Here is a 19,147-nt window from a genome sequence, read left to right on the forward strand (position 1 = left end):
AAGCTGCCGGATCTTTTCCTGCTCATCCTCATCTCTGCACTGTATCTTTGTTCCTGTAACTTCTAGCTTCCCCCTACTGTTTGAAAACATATCAGACTAAACAAGGCAGATTCAGTGTTTGCCCAACGGTGAATTCTGTTCTGATATAACACACACAGTCATGTGAAAAAGGAAGTACGCTCACTATCAGTTGCACGGTTTTATCTATCAGCTCACAATATAAAATCGCTTTGTCTACAGCAGGTCCAAAAAGGAGCTAAAGACAACGAAAAACAACACATCACATATTTAAAACATGTCATTCATTTAACAAAAACTGAACCAAAATCCCAAAGCAGTGTGGGAAAAATTAAGTACACCTCTCAACAACAAGTGTGAGCACCTTTATGAACACAGGAGTTTAGGCAGTTTGTCGGTCTGCGGCACTCAGGTGTGTGTTAACACAATGCCGAAGAGCAAAGACATCAGTGATCCTTAAGAAGGAATTTTTGCTCCACATTAACATGAGAAGGGTTATGAAGTCCATCATTATTATTCAGAGAGCTTATTCACACATGGAAAACATTCAAGACAGATGACATTTTTTCCAGGAGTGACTGTTCAAACAACATCTTCCCAGGGTCAGACTGCGCAATGCTCAGAGAAACTGCAAACAAACCCAACCCCAACAGCTACACTGCAGACTCTACAGGCCTCAGTTAGCATGTTCAATGTTAAAGTTAGAAAAGAACTAAGGTGTTACAATGATCTAGTCAAAGTCCATATCTCAACCTGATTGAAATGCTTTGGTGGGACCTTAAGAGAGCTGTGCATAAACCAATGTCTGCAAACCTCAATAAACTGAAGCAATGTTGTACAGAGGAGTGGGCAAAAACCGATAACGTCCTACAGAAAACGACTACTTCAAGTGTTTGCAGCTTAACGTGGTTCTGCATGCTGTTCATCATGGGGTGCACTTAGTTTTTCACACACTGATTCTGCATTTTGTAGTAGTTTTTGTTAAATAAACAATGACTCTATGTAATATCCGTTACAGTACATCACAACAATGTCAGTCTGCTTGAGGTGACTTCTTTTCAAAATCCTTTCAATCATTAAGCATGCAATGATGTAAAAAATGACAAGGTAAAGCTCTGAAACTGTGTTTTGACATAAAACGAATAGCTACAAAATTCTGGAAACAGTTGCTATATGCTGTACTTTGCAGCAAAATGATGGCATGCAGCAGAAAAAGGCAGTAAGTTAGAATCACATTAAATATTGATCTGTAGTTCATGGCAGTGAGACAGAGTCTGAAAGAGAAGCAGCTACAAGTAATTATCTTGAAGAAAAGAAGAAAAAAACTCAGAAATCAGAAACAATGCTCCATATATAGAGTGCACAATATGTACGTAAACACAGGTGTTTTCACTTTATTCAGCCTGTTATTACTCTGTTTCAGGGTATAATTACCTGCTATACTCCACCCAAATGCAGCTTTAATGAAACAGAGCAACTGCAAACACTTGACTGGGTGGGGGGGTAAAGGGACTCTAAGTCTTGAATAAATGAGGACCCAGGGATAAAACGTTCATTTTCCATAAGAATCTAAAAGACGTGTTCCGAGCAGTGCACCGGTGTTACAGACCACTGGGGGACAGCGTGCAGGTATTTGTCCTCTGCTATCCTGCTCACTGAAGTTGGGCAGCGGTGGGATTTTTTTCGTGCGTCCATTCGAAAAACTTGTGCGTCCAATCCCCGTCCAAGCTCCGGTGCGGTGGCTCCTCCTCTCTGCCGCCTGCTCTCACATGTAACGTTATCACCCTCTGCTCTCTTTCTGATGCATTGTCTCATTGGGGACGCAGCGCACGGAGTCCGGACTCGAACGGACCGGCAGTGACAGGAAAAAGGAGGATGTCAAAGGGAAATCACGCTTGGGCTGTTGTGAGACATGGCTCGTTGATGTTGCCTCAGTCTACCGGTGGATTCATTAATTCTCGTCCTGTGCCAGTCAGCGGGGCTGCTGCCTAAAGCTGCAGGCTGCATGGCACGTTACAGATGGACAGGATTATATTTAACTTAATGCTGCGTTAATTCAAGTCGCTGCCATGTTAATGTCCCTCATCCGGAGTTGTGTTGTTCTTCCTGGCGCTGGACCATAGCCCATTCATCCCGTCATACGGTAACTGAGCGGCTGCCATCAGTGCGCCCCGGTTCTGCCTGCCCAACGAGGATGGCCGCCCGCCGCGGCTGCGTGAACTCACTCTGGTCGGGCACCGAGCGCGTCCGCATCGGAGAGCGCCTCAAAGCGACGCTGGCCGGGGTGCTGGAGCTGGAGGTGCTCAGGTGCAAACACCTGGAGATGGTGGACACCGCTCTGGCTGACCGAGCTTCCACTGCCGCTAACGCCGAGGAGCCACGCGCGGAGGAGGGGAGCGGAACCCCTGAGAGCGCCGCTCCGGACGCCGAGCATGCCTCTGCGACATCCCGCAGGCAACAGGTCAGTCAGTGCGTCTGTCAGCGCCGAGATGGATCTCTACATGACAAGTTTATTAAATATGAATGCGGGGTTGATGGTGATCTGCCAACAAGCCAGTTCCTCTGGGGCTCAGTAGACAGATTTTATCGCTTCCTGGTGGCGCGGCTGTGCCGAGAGCTGAATACCCGAATGACTGAGATGGTGCCAAAGACCATTCAAGCATGCAACCCGATTATTATATTCAGCTGCAGTCACGTGGAACAAATGTCATTTAGGTCAGGGAACCAGGGCCAACTACTGTCTGCCTCAAGGTTATACTGGCTCTAAAATCAGTTGCAGGTATTAATACACAAGCCAGAAACCAGACACTGCTATATTATTTTGACCCCAGCCAGCAAGCCCATCCGCTCTAAAGGTCACTGTAACACCTTGTTTGCATTCACTCTGGTGCCAGAATGACGCTCTGCTCCATCACTTTCTGAACAGATAACCCAAATGTCGACATACACAGTGTATGATCTCGCGCTCTTTTCACAGACACCCGCAAATGAAAGGCAACCCGTTTCTCAAAGTTTGATCTGAAATGGATACAAAGGTGTTTTTGTGCGGAGAAGGAGGGGAATGTAGGCTGACAAGTAATACAAGACAGGATGTGTCCTGGTCGCATCATGAGGCCCGGATACTGAGGCTGTATCTGCTGTATCTGATCACTCATTTCTCCAGATAGAATGAATCTGAACCCGTGAAGCCATCAAGATGTAAAATCAGCTAGAAATGAGAGGATAAATATTGTGGGTGCACCACAGAAATGAGTAGGCCAATAGCAGGAACAAATGCAGTCTTGAGAAAACTATCTATTGAAGGATTGAAAAAAAGCATGTTTTTGCAAACATTTCCTATTTTGACTTCTTAGATTTGAGGATCTGGGGAGGTTCTTTTTCTTATGATATCCAATAAACATATAAAGGTTTTGGACTGTTGGTTGGACAAAATAAGCAGGTGGAAGATTTCATAATCTCAGATATCTTTATCCACTTCTTATTCCAGTAAACAAAAAAGGGATGGGTAAATGTTAGTGGTTAGTTTCAACCTTATTGTCTTTCACAGGGCACCGATATCAACTCCTTTCGACTATGAGATTATCTTCTTTTTTGTCAATAAAGCAGCTCTTTAAGACCAAAACTCAGAGATAAATATCTTCTCATATGGATTCATTGTTTGCACAGAAGGTTTCGTGATGTGTTAGGTCATTTTTGAGGGAAATAAGACTCACAGATTACTCTGGAAATGTTCTTGAGCTTGATCAGTGCCATCATGTTTTCAAGCAGAAATGCCAAAAAAATTTTGGTAACAGCTTAAGCAGTTCAAGCAATAATGAGATCAAGCACTGGGGGCAGGTTGAGATAATACTACAGCCCTGTTTCTGTTCCCATACAACACAAATTTGAAAAAATAATCCCAACTTTCCATTACGGAGATGGTCTGGTTTTATTTCCAAGCACTGACTTTGTTGTTGAGGACAAACCCAGCATCTGAAATGCTTTACAGAATGTACTGGAACTAAACTTCAGCTTGTCGTGGATTATCTCTGGATCAGTCCCAGATTTGACAAACAAGTGACAGTACAGGTCCATGCTGTTTTTGGAGGCTACAAAACGAGGCCACTGCTGATTACATGAAATACGTTTTGCGGTTATTCTCAGAAAGCAACAAATCACTTTGAACAAACCGTTATTACACTATGAATATGTGTTTCTGATACCAGTGAGTTGCATTAGTCAGCAGCCTGCAGCATATTAACACACACTGCTTAAGCTGGGCCACAGCTGAGGTCACCCTTGCAGAGTGGTGTATTTATCTACCAAAATAATATTAAATTACATCCTTGAATAGTCTGCAGTGCAGAGGAAAATAACATTTGAAATAATCTGTGTTCATCAATGCAAGGATAGAAATGTCAGTCCATTCAGGGTGTCTGCATATGTGCTGCCTTCCTCGCCGCCCACCAGCCAGCATCTCCTCTGTATTTTCATCCTGTGGGGAGGCTGAACAGCATTGCTCATTTTCACCTCTGAAGGGAGCTGCCGTTGGAGCGGAGCAGCCTGGCTCTCAGCCCTTTGCCCGGGCCAGCCTTCACCAGCACACAGATTTGCATGAACAGAAACAAATTTGTGTCCTCTTTGTTGCAAAAGTGACTACTTTACAACTGTAGCAGCTGGAGAGAGAACAAGGAAGAGAGAGTACTTGAAGTTTTTTTTAATTTACTTATTTAGTTTGTCAGTAGAATTAAGGTGAAACTTTATTCAGAGGCTCAATGGATTCATTATCTGTAGTTCTTTAGTCAATGCTTTGGTAAAACACAGTTGGTCTATGTTTGAAAATTGAACTGTTTTAGTATAAAAGGATTTGATGACTAATAGCAGCTTCATTTGACATCAGATTTTCCTTTTTTTTTTAAACTTTGGAATGAAACTTTTCAAAAGAAAGAGGGTGGAGGTTAACACAGGGCACAGCTATATTGGTCAGGATCATGTCAGTTTTCATCTGAGAAAAACATCAAAATGACTCTTCAAATATGTGATTTCCTCCTACTTTTGAGATGCATTCAGGGTTTTGAGTGGGAAAAAAAAACATCCTCTCGAAACAATGCTGTATGAAGGTAGAAAATCTTTTTTCTCTGCATTCAGATTTTCTGAATGAAACAAGTTTACTTTCTTGAATTTTTTGTAGCAGCTATAAGAAAATTTGTCAACAGCTCCTACTGCTGTCAAAATGGGTGTCAAGGCCAAGCTGGTGGAATCCTCAATGCTGCTGCTCTGTGTGCCGAAGCAGAAGTGTCACCGCTGAAGATAACACACAGGAAAGGCATGGGAGGAGTAGGTAATGTGCTGCAGGGCGTCCATTCATACACGTTAAATAGAGTTGCAACGCTTTTAATGGATGGACAGAGAACTGAATTCAGCGGATCTGAGACAAACGTAGCTGTTTGTAGCTTCTCGGACGTGAAAATCGGTTGTCTTGTCTTGCACTAACACTAAAACATGCTGACTATGTGTGTGTTTTGGGCAAGTGGTTGGATAATTTTGACTGATTCTTTTGATGTTTCATTGACCCAACAACTAATCAATTAACAAAGAAAGCAAACCAGTAATGACAATAATGATCAGATACAGGCTTAATAAGCAGTGTCCACAGCACTTTGTGCACCTATTGAAGGCTGCTTCTCTTGAAACCAGTATTGGAAAGCATCAATTTACATGGAGGGTCATTACCCTGACTTGTGGAGTGAGACAGCTTTTGTCTCCTTTTTTTTTTTTTTATTGTGCCTCGGGGTCTCTCTGAGCTCACAGGAAAAGTCTGTAACACTGATACTTGTAGGACCTCCTGCGCAACATCCACCTTGACGTTTAAGAAAAACTGGAGCTCATCACTCTCGTCAGCAGCGGAGATGAAGATACACGGCGTGGGTCGTCTGTAAATTTCAGTCCAACATTAATAATGCATGAAACAATAAATACCACACTGTGTCAAACTAGCCTCTCCATAAACCCTCGCTCTGTTCTGCGCTGTCCGACCACATCGTTCTGCCTCAACATGGCAACCGATTCAATTTGTCTCGCTTATGACATCATGTACGTATTAAGAGGAGGTGTGCTGCTTGTGCAGCTGCGATCGCTGCAGCATTATTATCCAATCGACCCATACATTTTCTGCTCATTACTCCAAGGGGGGCTGCACTCCACCCTCACATGACAGAATATCATATTACAGAGCTCAGAGCAGACCTCCACCCTCCTATGATTTGATCATGCTCACTCTGTAACATTATATTCTGTAATGTGGAGTGCATTATGCGATGAGGGACAACATAGAGAAAGATTTTTGCACATTACTAGACACTCAATGAGCTTTTTAAGAGGTTTTTCATATCTTGAAATAGAAAGAGTCTGTAAACTTAAGTTAAAGTCATTAGAAATGCAAGAGAATATGTGCTATATTGGCAGAAAGTCACATCTAGATTGGACTGTGTGTGTATGTGTGTGTGTGTGTTCAGGCTGAGTTAAATATTTCGCCAGGCCTGTTGTGCTGTTGTGAGTCTGTGTGGGAGGAGAAGTGTGCAAGAGTTATAGAGCTAGTAGCTGTAGCTATGGTGAGTAGGGGGCGGCAGGCTCGAAGGATATTGTAGAAGTGGGTTGGAGGGGGGGTTATTTGTCAAGGGGAGCGTGGGGGAGGTGGGGGTCCTCCAAGATGCCCTTCTCTTTCACCCGGCAACCGTTCATTCCCTCCTCAGCTCTCTCAGTGACTCACACTGTTAACCGTCTTTTTTTTGTCCCTCACACTCGTTTTGGTCACCCACTCAGCCTCGACTCACTGTAGATTCACATGGAGAAAAAAAACAACAACGGGACAGGTTCTCACAGAGCTGAGGGGAAGGGGAGAGACAAACAGAAGACGGGTCAAAGTCTGACATTCTTTCCCCCACTTTTTCCCTTTCTTTTCCTCCCTCCCCCTCTGTCCATCACCCCCCTCTTCCCTTCTGCCGCTCCGGCTGCTCTTTGTTACGTCATCTGTCCTCTCCCATTATCCTCTGAATCCCCCTCCTCTCCTGTCGCCCCAGCAGTGAGTCACTACCTGTATTGTTTCCTCAGTAACAAGAGGATTGATCAGCGCCACTCACAGTGTTTCTGTTGTCTGGGCTCGATCACACTAATGCCGGGGCTCCTGGCTGGTGTCCTGGAGAGATGGGTAGAGGATTTGGAGTATAATTGGAGGAGGGGGGTTTACTCAATGGAGCCTCAACTAATCTGGGAAATGGCTGCACTTTGCTAACTTGATGACTGTTATACTTGTGTGTGCGTCCTCATTCCTGACTGTTCTGGTGGAGCGCTGTGACATCATCCGAGCGTGTGCCTGGTGTACGATATCATAAACACGAAGTCCCTTTAACAGTAACCAACTGACAGATAAACAGAGGGTTAAGAGTTGTGCTTTCAAAGCAGCGTGACAGCTGTCATTAGTGGAAAATAAAACAAATGTATTCAAGTTCTTTAACTCTGTCATATAGTCCTGCCTCATTAGGTACAAGTAGTTTTTAATCCCACTTTTTTCCCCAACAGCTGTTGTTCCTATATGTTTCCAATTAAAATTGACATTGAAAATAAAATACATTAGCCTTAATATAGCTCAGTGGTTCTCTGCCTTTCTACTGTGACACAAAGACTAGTTGGGGTTCTGTTGCATCAGTAGTAATCTAATTAAGTCACATCATAGATTCTGAGACAGTTTCTCTTACTTCTTGTGGCTGAAAATGTATCTGTGTCTTTACTAAAGAGGAAATGGAGCACAGGGTAGAGTGTTTTTCTGTTGAACTAGAACATTTCTTCTCATTGATGATGCCTCACTTTGGCCCTCTAAATGGTCTCATTTCAGTAGACAGGCCTCCCCACTGGTAATCAATACTAGCCAGAACAATTTGTGGACAAATTGTGGTGGAACTGCTGAGACTGCCTGCCCTTTGTCTCTTTCTAACTCCTAAAAAATGTAAGATGAATCTGTCAGAGTGTGTGTAAAGAGAGCATAGCTGATACAAGCTGTTGATGATTAAATCTCCATCAGCTGTGAGCTCTGAGTGTCTGTTGGGGTTGCCATGGAGAGGCAAAGTGCAATATCTGACTCACACTGAAAATCCTCCCAAAAACGATTCTTGGTTACGGCTATTTAAGGAAAAACAGTATATCCTATCTACACAGTTTTGCCACCATGAGCACCATTTACGTGCTTTTCTGTTTCTAGTGTTAAAAAACAAAAGAAGAGTTAAAAACAGTCAGTTTTAGTTTTCTCTTGAAATCCAGTACAGCAGACTTCTGAGAAAAGGCATGGCGGTCATCACATGTACAAACTTGTATCCATCTTGTTTGTATCAGTCACAAAGTATGTTTTTTTTTCAGATGTTCACTGACTTCTGCTCAGTTATTTTGATGATACTCAGCTCTCGTGTTTTCTTATATTCAGGCTGCCTCTCCCTCAGATACAATGGTGTTGCCCTGTCAGAGCAGCCCAGAGGACTGTGGCAGTAACTCAGTTGATGCGATGGTCCACTCCTCATCTGGCAGGGGCAGTAACTCACGATGGTCTACTCTGTCCTGGGACGCCCCATCTGACCTGCTCTCCCCTCCAACCCCAGACCCTAGTGGTATGATCCACCTGGATAGTGACTCCAGACCTAGTTCAGGTAAATAATGCACACCTTGCTGTCAACGGTCAAATTGACAACAGCATGATAACAGCATTTACTTGTACAATGACCAACAGTTTGTCACCTTTCGATACAACTTCAGCTCACCTTTAGCGACCTCGTTAAACATTAACCATGCTCTTTTTTTACTTTTATTTACTTGAACTCTATCTGACTTGGCCTTGACGCGTTGTTTCCTGCTGTAGATCCTGCAGCATTTCTTGTCAAACTCTTATCCAGTTTGTGCTCCGTGTGCCTTGACGATCATTACCTCTTTGTTATGTACTGCAACACATTTCCTTTTTTCCCCCAACTATTCTTTCCTTTTTTTTTAAATATGAAAACTGCAAACTAAAACAGAGCAGGTGATCCAGCTCAGACCTAAACGCACAACTCCAGAATTCTTTAATTCAAATGTACATAGATGTTTAATTTATTTTCAACACAGATTTTTTTTTTTAATGCTTTAGAGCTAGGTTTTTGCTTCGGTTGTATTTTTCCACTGAACTACTAACACTCGTAGGTCAAACAATGAACACATTACTGTGACGCCTTCTCCTGGAATTTTAATGAAGTTTGAGTTTCTGAAGCTGATGTCTTGTCTCTGTTTGACTCCTTTTCACAGACTCTAGTAATTACCTATTTGATCATACAGAAATCCAACATAAATTCCTTCCGTAGGAGCTGTCTCACACAACCAGTGTAAACCTCATAGGTGGTTTTGTATCCTGGTCTACATCACTAACACTTGTACACATTAGAGATAATTTGCTAATAGCTTACAAAGGCATATGTGCTCACTGAATTTCTTTTCTTTGGTCAAGGTTTCTATTCAGTGAGCGGGAGCTCTCTGTCAGACTCCAGCTACTCAGTGTCCAGTGAGGCCGCCCACGGAGGCCCGGCGCCGCCTGTCAGACCTCTAAAGCTGTGGGAGCAGGTTCCTCCATCTGCTGACAACACTGACACCCTGTGGTCAGAGGGTGCAGCGCAGCTGCAGCAGCCTGCACCGGATAACATGCAGGAGGATGCTGAACCAACAGAAGAGACACAAGTTTCAGGTGAGCTGAGACCAACAATAGACATGTCTTCTCAGTTTGTCTGTGTATTTCATAGATGAAGTTTCAGGTCCCAGCTGAAGCTGGTTCAAAGTATTACGGTAAGCACTGAAGGTCTTGCAGTACATCTGAACATAGATGACTTTATCAATCCAAAAGCAGGTGAGTAAAGACTAACAGGTGGCTTTAAATAAATATGTGGAACTCCCTGTCGGTCAGTTAGAAGTTAGGAAGCCTCATGGATGAGAAGTCTTGAACCAAAAAGTAGTCTAGTTACCTTCTCAAGACCTTAGGACCATATAACCTGGATGACTGAGAATCTACAGAAATAAACTTTAATGAATATTTTTCCTCTCTTGTCTCTTACAGTCCCTAGTGACCTTGATGCCACTGGTCTGAGCTTTCTCTCTGATCTTTGCTCAGGACTTGGTGACTCCCTGATTTCCTCTATTGCACTACTTCTTAACTCCACTTCATCCCCCTCGTCCTTTCATTCAAAACCCCAGCTGGACCCCCGCTACTGCACTGACCTAGTGTCCCGCCGGACCAAAGAGGTGTATTCCTACCCAAGTCCACTGCATGCTGTTGCCCTCCAGAGCCCCCTCTTCACCTCCCAGGCCCAGGAGCTATCCACCTCTACAAACCCTGAGGGACCCCAGAATGATGAACTTGTAGAGTCAAACGCTGACACAGCTGTGCCTCTCCAGCCTTCCACACTGACCTCCTTTACTCATTTGGAGCAGTACATATCACGACTGGCTCGCCAGTACCACAGTCGCGTAACTTCCTCCACTTTTGATCTCACTTCAGCTGCGACCTCTGGTCCAGTCACACACAGAGGACTTTGTATCCCTGGCAAAAGTCACGGCTCCACCCAGTCCTTATCTGCCTTTGAGAGCCGCAGTACACCCTCCACCCTGTCGGGGGGCAGTGTCACTCCCTCAAAGTCACTGCTGGGGAACTCAGCCAGAGTCAGCCTCAGCACTTCGGGGAAAAAAGGCACCAGGAATTCAATCAACCTGGGAAACCTTCCCTCAGCAACTGGAGAGGACCTGAACATAAATCTGCATCTCAACCTCAACTTGAATTTGACTCCTGGCTTAAATTCCAGCCGCGGGCTGGGAGACAATCCTAAAAATGGTAGTTGTGGAGCTCTAAAAGCCGACTTTGCTACATCTTCCACAGCCTCTGCCTCCTCACATTGTTCTGCTACACCCACCCCAGCACTGAGATCTCGCTCTCGCATCTCAACCTGCCCAAGCAGCCTGTGCCACCGCAGTTCCCTGGAAGTGCCCTCTGGCTCAGGAGCCAGCTCTGGATTTGGGTCAGCAGCCTTCTGTCGCTCGTTAGACTGGAGCAGCGGAGCACCACCTGAGACTGGACAGTCGGTGTTTGGTACCACTACTGGATCAGCTCCTGGGTCTCAGCGCAGCAGCTTAATCCAAGAATCCGGCTCTAGTACCAAATTGGGTGAGGACTCCCCCATGGTGGGAGAGATCTCCCGCCTCTCTGGCCTGTCTAGGGCTGTGGTTGTTGGACTGATGGAGCAAGGTGTGGAGCTTGATATTGACTGTTTCCAAACAGATTCTGCAGGTGAGAGGAGGGGCCACAGTAAAACTCACCTGACAGCACAGAAAGATCAGTCACACGACTATGCCAGACTGACAGAAGTGAATCCTCAGAGACCAATACAGCTCTCCCTCAGTGTCACTCATTCTCCACAGTCTCAGGCCAGCCTCACCCCTCCTCGCTCACACTCCAGCAGCCCCATACACCCATACCAGTCCATCCATATTCCATCCCCCCACTACTCCTCACACTACCACTACCAGCACGCCCCTTCCCCTTCTGAACTTCCCTCCTCCACAGCCTCCTCCCCCGCCTCACACCCCACCACAAGGGCTCACTCCCCTCCACGCCCTCTCCAGCCATCCCCTCTGGGTGCCACCCCCCTCTCGGTTTTCCGACGGGATTCACCCTTCCAGTGCTCCCTGCCCCACACAAATGCCAGGACATCCCCTTTGGAGCACGGAGGCATCCAACCAAGAGGTGGATCACTTCGGCAGGGCGTGGGAGGAAGTGATGGTGCCAGCAGGTGGAAGAAGGTGGAGGGAGAGGGGCTCTACAGAGGGAAACATACCTCCCACAAGTTGGTCAGGGCAGCCACTGTTAGCAGCTATGTGAAGAGAGAGGACTACAGCTCAGTTTGGGCTGAGGAGGAGGAGAACGAAAGATCAGTAGCCCAGACACCCAGCAGGTCCTCCAGCAAGCTCTGGAGGGGCCTTGAGGGACGCCGCTGGGGCAAAGAGTCTGAAAGCAAAAAGGAGGAGATGGACAGAGCTGAGTACGGCTATGGCTGGAGGAGGAACAGCATTGGAAGCTGGAGGCGGGAGCACCAAAGGGGGAAGGCTTCATCCAGCGGTGGTGACAAGAAGCCAAAAGTGGATAACTCCCCCATCTTCTCAAGGAAGAGGGGGAAAGAAGATGGGGAGAGACGCAGCTCCAGCCTCAGGCTTTCTAGGAGGGCTCTGTTCAGGAGTGAGTCCCAGGGCCTGCTAGTACCTCGAAACCACAGTGACGGGCCCACAAAAAGGGCGCATTGGGTCTCCTCCCTCGACGTGGGGCAAGGTGGGATGAGGATCAGCAAAGATCAAGGGATGAGACTACTGAGAGCCAAGGAGGAAGACAAACGCTTATCTTCCACTGCCAGCCTCTTTAACCTCTCTCGTTCTCAGAGCCTTGAGGGCAGCTGCCAGTCACTCTCGCCTCTGTCCTCCCCGTCATTTTCTCCTTCCCCTCCTCCACAGAGGCCCCTCCAGCGCTCTCGATCGCTGAGGGATTTGGGCCGGAGAGTGTTTGGCTCGATGAGGTCCCTGAGTCTCAAACGGAAGCCGCCCAAAAAGGGACACTTGTAAATGAACATCCCAGTAGATGCATCTCCGATGTGTTACATTAGAAACACCACTTGTGCTTAGTATTATATTTGATGTAAAGAAAGTGCCATCAGCTCCTAAGTTTCAGTCTTCAAAGTTGGAGTCATCAGATAGATACACCGGTTCTCAACACTGGCAGTTTTCTAAAATTCATTCACACCAACATGATGGAAGTTCCTCTTCGGCACATAGAAGTCTGTAAAACCTGCTATTTATTTTGTTCTTGGCACACAGCGTCCATTCTAGTCACATTTTTGGTCATTTTCCAAGGCATAGCTACGTTTTCTATCCTCAAACTAAAACATATTCCGCATCTTAAATGAAGAGCGTTGAAGCTCAGTGATTTTTCAACTTGCAAAGCGTGCAGTGAAACGTGCTCGATGGTGCAAACAGAGAAATGTGAGTGAAAGAATATTCGACAGATTCATTTCTATGTGAATATCTATGTAAATCTTTTACAATCTTCCTGCATAAGTGTTTTTGGTGGAGTTTTACTTCACGTGAAAGCCGTTTCCAGGATCCGACAGCCAAACAAAAATACTACTCTGGGATGCTTTTGTGGCAGGAAAAAGAGCTTAAGTTTAAGATGCTGAACATTAACTCATTACTGGCTACAAGAAACTTCACAGCATCAATGGTCAAACCCTCCTGCAACCATGAGTATGAATGTGTACGCACATATTTCCCCTCTGCATGCTGCTCTGTGACTTGTTAAGTGATTATAGCTATTGTGAGAATGTGATATTCCTCTTTGATGATTGGCAATACTGCCTCTGAAGTACAATCATATTGGCCAGATAATGACCAAAACCAAGCAAATACTCTTTAACTTGTTGTTTTGCTCAGGATTTTGAAATAAATATCAAACTATTAAAATACAGATGTGTTGTATGAAATTAATTCGACTTTAAAACAACTAATAAAAGAACCAAATGACTGAATGTCTAGTGTCCCTGAAATACCTGCTAATATATATATATATATATCTACACAGTGCCAAGTCACTCTCTTTTCTTTGAGTTACCCTTCTGCTCCTCAGTGTAAAATTTTACATCAAACATTTTAAAGTCCACCATGCAGAGGTCATTTCAGGGCGCCTTAATGTTTGGGGCAGTTGGCTTCCAGCTGTTTGTGAGTCCTTAGGTGTGTGTGTCATTGCTTCATCAGTGCAGGGATAAGATACCCAAGCTTGCGTCTACAATTTGAAGTCTGTAGTTGCCATTGTTCAACACGAGGAGAGAAGCTGTGCCAATGAAAGTCAAGGAAGCTATAATGAGGCTGAAAAACCATTAGAGACATGAGTCAAACCTCAGGATTACTGCAATCAACTGTCTAGAAGATCATTCAGACGAAATAATGCACTCGGGAGCTCTGTTAGCACAAAGGGGCTGGCAGGCCCAGGAGGACTTCCACTGCTGATGACGGAATAAGCCTCACTATAGTTAAGAAAAATCCTCAAATCCCAACAGATCAGCAGCAGTCCTCAGGAGGCAGGTGTGTCTACAGAGGCTACGCTGCAAGATGTGAACCACCACGTAGCCACAAAAACAGGATGGCAAGATTTCAGTTTGAGAGAAAGTGCTTAAAGGAGTCTGCAGAGTTCTGGAAAAAGGTGTTCTGGATAGATGAGACCAAGATGAACCTGTAATAGAGTGATGGCAAGAAGAAAGTGTGGAGATGGAAAGCAGCTGCCAAAGATCCACAGCATAGCAGCTCATCTGTTAAATGCAGTGGTGTTATGGCTGCCACAGGTGCTGACACCCTTTTCTATATTGATGTAACTGCTGACAGCAGCTGCACAATGAACTCTGAGGTGGTTAGAAACATCTGATTGGTTTAAGTTCCAGTAAATGCCTCCAAACTCATTGGACAGCGCTTCATCCTGCAACAAGATAATGATCCTAAACATACTGCTAAGGCAACACCAAAAAAAAGGGAAAATTCTTGAATGAGCCAAGCCGGTCATCCGATTTAAATCCAACTGAGCATGTCTAAAGAAGAAACTTAAAAGGGACAAGCAGGAGTTGAAGGCGGCTGCAATAGAGGCTCGGCTGATCCCCACAGAAGATATTCAACACCTGGTGATGTCATCAGTGGATGTGTGTGAGGGATATGCAACAGAGTACTAAACACTGTGTATAAAAAGTGTTGTAATTGCTACATGGTGGAACTAAAATGTAATGACTTTAATCACGTCTGAAGTGTTTGATTTAAAATGTTATACTGAGGGGCAGAGAGGGAACTGAAAGAAAAAAAGTGACTTGCGTGTACATGAAAAAGAAATTCTGAAACTGGGAATTATTTAAAAAATACTTTACTTGAAAACTCACAAAAATCACCATTCACATCACTGAACAGACAACTGCAGTTATGTAAGCATCTGAGTAGTGCACGAAGAGTCTCTTCAGCTTTCACAAGCAAAGAATTACTGGACTTTCGTTCATTTCCTTGTTGCTAGGAAACTAACTCTTCTGTCCTCGCCTTTCTATTTTCAGCAGCAACATATTTACTGTCCTACTGACTGCTTTCCAGCAGTCTGCATCATGTAGGCTCCTTACTTTCTCATGCCCACTTAAAACTCACAAAGGTGACAAGAGTCATGTCAGCAAATCGATACGTGCGGACGTTCTTCCGAGGTTGTACAGTCCGTCTCAGGTTGAAGTTTTATTTGGCACACTGAGCTGTTCGTCTACATTCCGTCACCTGCTCTGTTGGTTTGGTTCGTCCCGTCTCCGGCGCTCTCCTTCATGCTGGAGGGGAACATGCCTCGATACATGGCTTTCTCTCTTTGCAGCTCCTGATTTAGTTTCTCTTCTGCCCTCTGCAGATGCTTCCTCACGTTGGCATCTGTGACAGAAATAAACAGTTCAGAGGGGCAAACAGCAGCCAAAATCCTTCGAGTAGCTGTGGATACTGTGATGTTGTGGCTTTGTTCTTACCATTAGGCTGCTCCCTGCAGGCCTGGGTGAGGTACTGTTTGGCTCTTTGTGCATCCCCCATCTCCAGAGTGGCTACTCCTGCCCTGTACAGTGCTTTGACGTTGCCCGGTTGCCACTGCAGCACTCGCAGACTGTACTCCAGCACACGACCATAATCAACAGTCTGTCTCTGCAGCAGGCATGCTGGAAGGCGCACATGCACATGTTTAATAATTATACAAAGGGTTCCATTTCAAGCTAGTGAAGATAGAACAATATTTTGAGAACCTTTTTAATCATACTGTGTATTTTATAGCTAATCCTGAGATGTATTTCACTTTATTAACAGTATCTACTTGAACTTAACAGTATTATCATTTACCAGCTAAGTTGTTGTAGCAGTCAACTTGTGTGTTTCTCAGCAAAGCCTCCTGATCAGGTGTAAGAGGAGGTTGCTCAGGTCCAAACCCTTTCACCGATTTCATCACATCGGCATCGAGGCTCCGGAGCACCAGCAGAGCGCGGTGATAGCGGCCGATGGCTGAGCGAATATTCTTGTCCCTGTAGAGAGCATTTCCTTCCGTTTTCATTTGAGCTGCCTCTTCCAGCAAAGCCCAAACCGGCTTTGCAGAAGTTCCTTCAGGTCTCGGGGGAGTTGATTCAGCCGCTGCCGCCCCCTGCCCATTCAGACTGTCCTCTGCTCCTGCTGCCTCCATTTCTGCAGTGGTGCCAGTCAGCTGTTAAGATGAGAAAAATGCATGTATATTGATGAGTTAAGAAGCCATTAAGCCTCATCTAATATTAATATGTGCTTACAGTCTTTGTCTTTTAACAAAAGGGATGGAAAATCTTGTTAAAGATGGTGAGAAACAGCAAACTCATATTCAGAGTTTCTAACGATTCAGGCCAAACTGATAATTTGGCCATGTCATACTGTCCTTTATGTTATCAGATATGCAACTTTTTACAGCGGTTAGGGTGCGGTAGGTGGGGTGTAGAGCAAAGCAGTGTCTTTGCAGAAAGCACAGATGGTTTGATAATAGAAAGGCAAATTCCCATGAAATGCTTTCTTAGAAGGCAACCCCCAGGTGTTGATTGATCTAGATTGACAAGAATCATTTTGTTAGCACTGGTGACAGTAACTGCAGCCTTTTCAGGATACAGAACCCCATCGATAGCAGATTTTTTCTGCACTCTGTTGCAGTGCACCTGCTTTGAATAAACAATAAAAATAAGATTAAATAAATGCCCCCGATTAATCAAAAACATTCATCCAGAGCGGCTACACTTCAAAGGCAGTTTGCACAACCAACCTGTCTGAATAAAGTGTACAACCTCATGATGCCAAAAATCTGAAAAATGCATATTATAAAAGGGGAAACTTTCAGTAGTAAAATGAGCCAGATTCCGTTTTTTGTCAGCTACACATTCAAAATATATGGAAATCCACGGTCTACATACAAGGGTTATTCATTGTTACTGTATTTATAATTGTATTTTATGCATTGACATGTAAAACAGTCAAGAATAACCAGCACGTTAAACCCACAATGAGATACACAGTTTTAAAGTTAAATTGAGAACACCCTCTTTTGGACAGAAATATCAGTCACAACCCTACGCTTTATTTTATATCAAATCGAACGCAGTCACGTCCTTACTTTCATCAAGTTAACTGACATTAACGGACGTTCTGTAGCAGAACTCCTAACTGACTCCACAGCTAACAGAGCTAGCAGCTAACTTCGTCTCCTAAACAACTAACTTTCCTACTGATTATTTCAGTATGTTTTCCCAATTACGGGATCTAGCAGCTTAAAATGCGGTAGATAGCTTATACGGTAAGGTAACGTCTCACCTCACGCCGACAATATCAACAACAGAGAGCTACTTTTGGCAGTTGACAGCCATGTCGCTTGCGCCGGCACATGCGCTGCCTTCCATATTTTCTTCTTCTTGAGGCAGGCTAGATTTTTCTTCTTCTTCTTCTTGTTCATTTCCGTCAGTCTAAATGCCTGATGGCACATTGCTGCCCCTCACAGCTCAGGAAGTCGAAGCTCAGGCTGAGTCTACGTGGAAAACTACTCGCACTTGCTGCATTCCACTTATTCCTACACTTGCTTTTAATTTGTATAATCAATTCAATTTCCTTTGTTAACACACATCCAATTGTCGCATTTCAGGCCTGTAACATATTCTAAAAACAAAGAAAAGACAGCAAAGCTTTTGTCACTTTGAAATGTTTCCATTCCTTTGAGGATGCCAAGTCATGAATAAATAGATTCTTTCAAAGATTCTGCTTTGTTAAGAAATCATGATTCTAGTCACGTGTTTGAAATGACAACATTATCATTGTTATTTCTTAACATACAAGCTCTAAATTTGCACCTGTCTTACTTTTCCTGGAATGAGTTGCAGGCCTGAAATGTAGGAATAAAAGATTCATAGCTGCCAACTGTAACAAAATAACTTTGTCCTTCTAAGTAGGACCTGAAGCAGTTAAGGACCGCTCCAGAAAGTCCAACCCAGTTTTCCAGTCTGTGCAACAGGATTCTGTGATCTACAGTATCAAACGCAGTGCTGAGATCCAACAGAACCAGGACTGAAACATAACCGGATTCAGTATTCAACCTAATGTCGTTTAACACTTTGACCAGAGCTGTTTCGGTGCTGTGATGACGTCGGAAGCCTGACTGAAAGTTATCAAGACTACCAATTTCTTTCAGAAAGTCGTTGAGCTGGTTAAATACAACTTTCTCAATAATATTGGATATAAAAGAGAGGTTAGAGACAGGTCTGTAGTTGTTCATCACAGAGGCGTCTAGAGTTCTGTTCTTTAGGAGTGGCTTAATGGCAGCTGTCTTTAGTGCCTTGGGGAAAATGCCTGATGCCAGTGAGATGTTAACTATTTGTAGGAGATCACTTTCTACTGAGCTAAAAACTGTTTTTAAAAAGTCGGATGGTATTATGTCCAGAGTACAAGTTGTTGACTTCAGATGCCGAACTGTTTACTCCAGGATTTTTAAATCAACAATATTGAATTGTGACATAGCGTCAGAGTTAGTTCTAGGTTTAAGACACACATTAGTTTTCTTGTTGGTCAGTGTGGCGTAAATGTTTTGTCTAGTTGTTTTGATTTTTTGGCAAAAAAAGTTTTTTGCATTTCTCAGTGGAGAGGATGTTTGGGTTTGACTGTTTAGGAGGATTTGTGAGTTTTATAGCAATCAGAGTTGGAGAATTGTTGACATTCTTTTTAATCAGTTCAGATAAATTCAGCTGTCTGGCCTTGCACAGCTCATTGTTATAACTACGCAGGCTTTGTTTGTACAGCTCATAGTGAATCTGAAGCTTTGTTTTACTCCACTTACGTTCAGCTTTCCTGCATTCTCTTTTCTGTTTTTTGACCGTTGTGGTGTTTCTCCATAGTGTTTTCTGTTTGCTCAAGCTGCTCTTGATTCTTATCGGTGCAACAGCTTTCTGGTGCAAAGTTTTCAAGTTGAAATAATCCAGCAGTCCGTCAGCCGACTGTGCGCTCATTGTTGGTAGGT

General features: G+C 44.3%; 2 protein-coding genes across 2 annotated transcripts; one reads left to right on the top strand and one right to left on the bottom strand.

Annotated features, from left to right (window-relative positions):
• The first annotated feature begins 1,832 nt into the window (after positions 1 to 1,832).
• LOC140318006 (uncharacterized) lies at positions 1,833 to 13,559 on the top strand. Its single transcript, XM_072395599.1, has 4 exons — positions 1,833 to 2,479; positions 8,471 to 8,690; positions 9,518 to 9,751; positions 10,118 to 13,559. Exons 1-4 carry the CDS (start codon positions 2,213 to 2,215, stop codon positions 12,661 to 12,663), a joined length of 3,267 nt encoding a protein of 1,088 aa, XP_072251700.1. The 5' UTR covers positions 1,833 to 2,212; the 3' UTR covers positions 12,664 to 13,559.
• A 1,420-nt stretch (positions 13,560 to 14,979) lies between these two features.
• Positions 14,980 to 17,559, bottom strand: ttc9c (tetratricopeptide repeat domain 9C). Its single transcript, XM_072396417.1, has 4 exons — positions 17,458 to 17,559; positions 15,982 to 16,336; positions 15,621 to 15,803; positions 14,980 to 15,528 (listed from the first exon to the last, which is right to left on the bottom strand). The coding sequence occupies exons 2-4, from the start codon at positions 16,313 to 16,315 to the stop codon at positions 15,371 to 15,373; spliced, it is 675 nt and encodes a 224-aa protein (XP_072252518.1). The 5' UTR covers positions 16,316 to 16,336; positions 17,458 to 17,559; the 3' UTR covers positions 14,980 to 15,370.
• Between the last annotated feature and the right edge of the window lie 1,588 nt (positions 17,560 to 19,147).

Source organism: Leuresthes tenuis, unplaced genomic scaffold (genome assembly GCF_036924035.1).
Source record: "Leuresthes tenuis unplaced genomic scaffold, fLeuTen1.0.hap1 SCAF_11, whole genome shotgun sequence".
NCBI lineage: Eukaryota > Metazoa > Chordata > Actinopteri > Atheriniformes > Atherinopsidae > Leuresthes > Leuresthes tenuis.

Excerpts from the sequence above, each read along its gene's own strand:
- LOC140318006 (XM_072395599.1), top strand. The coding sequence starts at position 2,213 with ATGGCCGCCCGCCGCGGCTGCGTGAACTCACTCTGGTCGGGCACCGAG. Across the intron at positions 2,480-8,470 it reads CGACATCCCGCAGGCAACAG|GCTGCCTCTCCCTCAGATAC; the intron begins GTCAGTCAGTGC and ends TCTTATATTCAG. Across the intron at positions 8,691-9,517 it reads TGACTCCAGACCTAGTTCAG|GTTTCTATTCAGTGAGCGGG; the intron begins GTAAATAATGCA and ends TCTTTGGTCAAG.
- ttc9c (XM_072396417.1), bottom strand. The coding sequence starts at position 16,315 with ATGGAGGCAGCAGGAGCAGAGGACAGTCTGAATGGGCAGGGGGCGGCA. Across the intron at positions 15,804-15,981 it reads CTGCTACAACAACTTAGCTG|CATGCCTGCTGCAGAGACAG; the intron begins GTAAATGATAAT and ends TGCGCCTTCCAG. Across the intron at positions 15,529-15,620 it reads CTGCAGGGAGCAGCCTAATG|ATGCCAACGTGAGGAAGCAT; the intron begins GTAAGAACAAAG and ends TTTCTGTCACAG.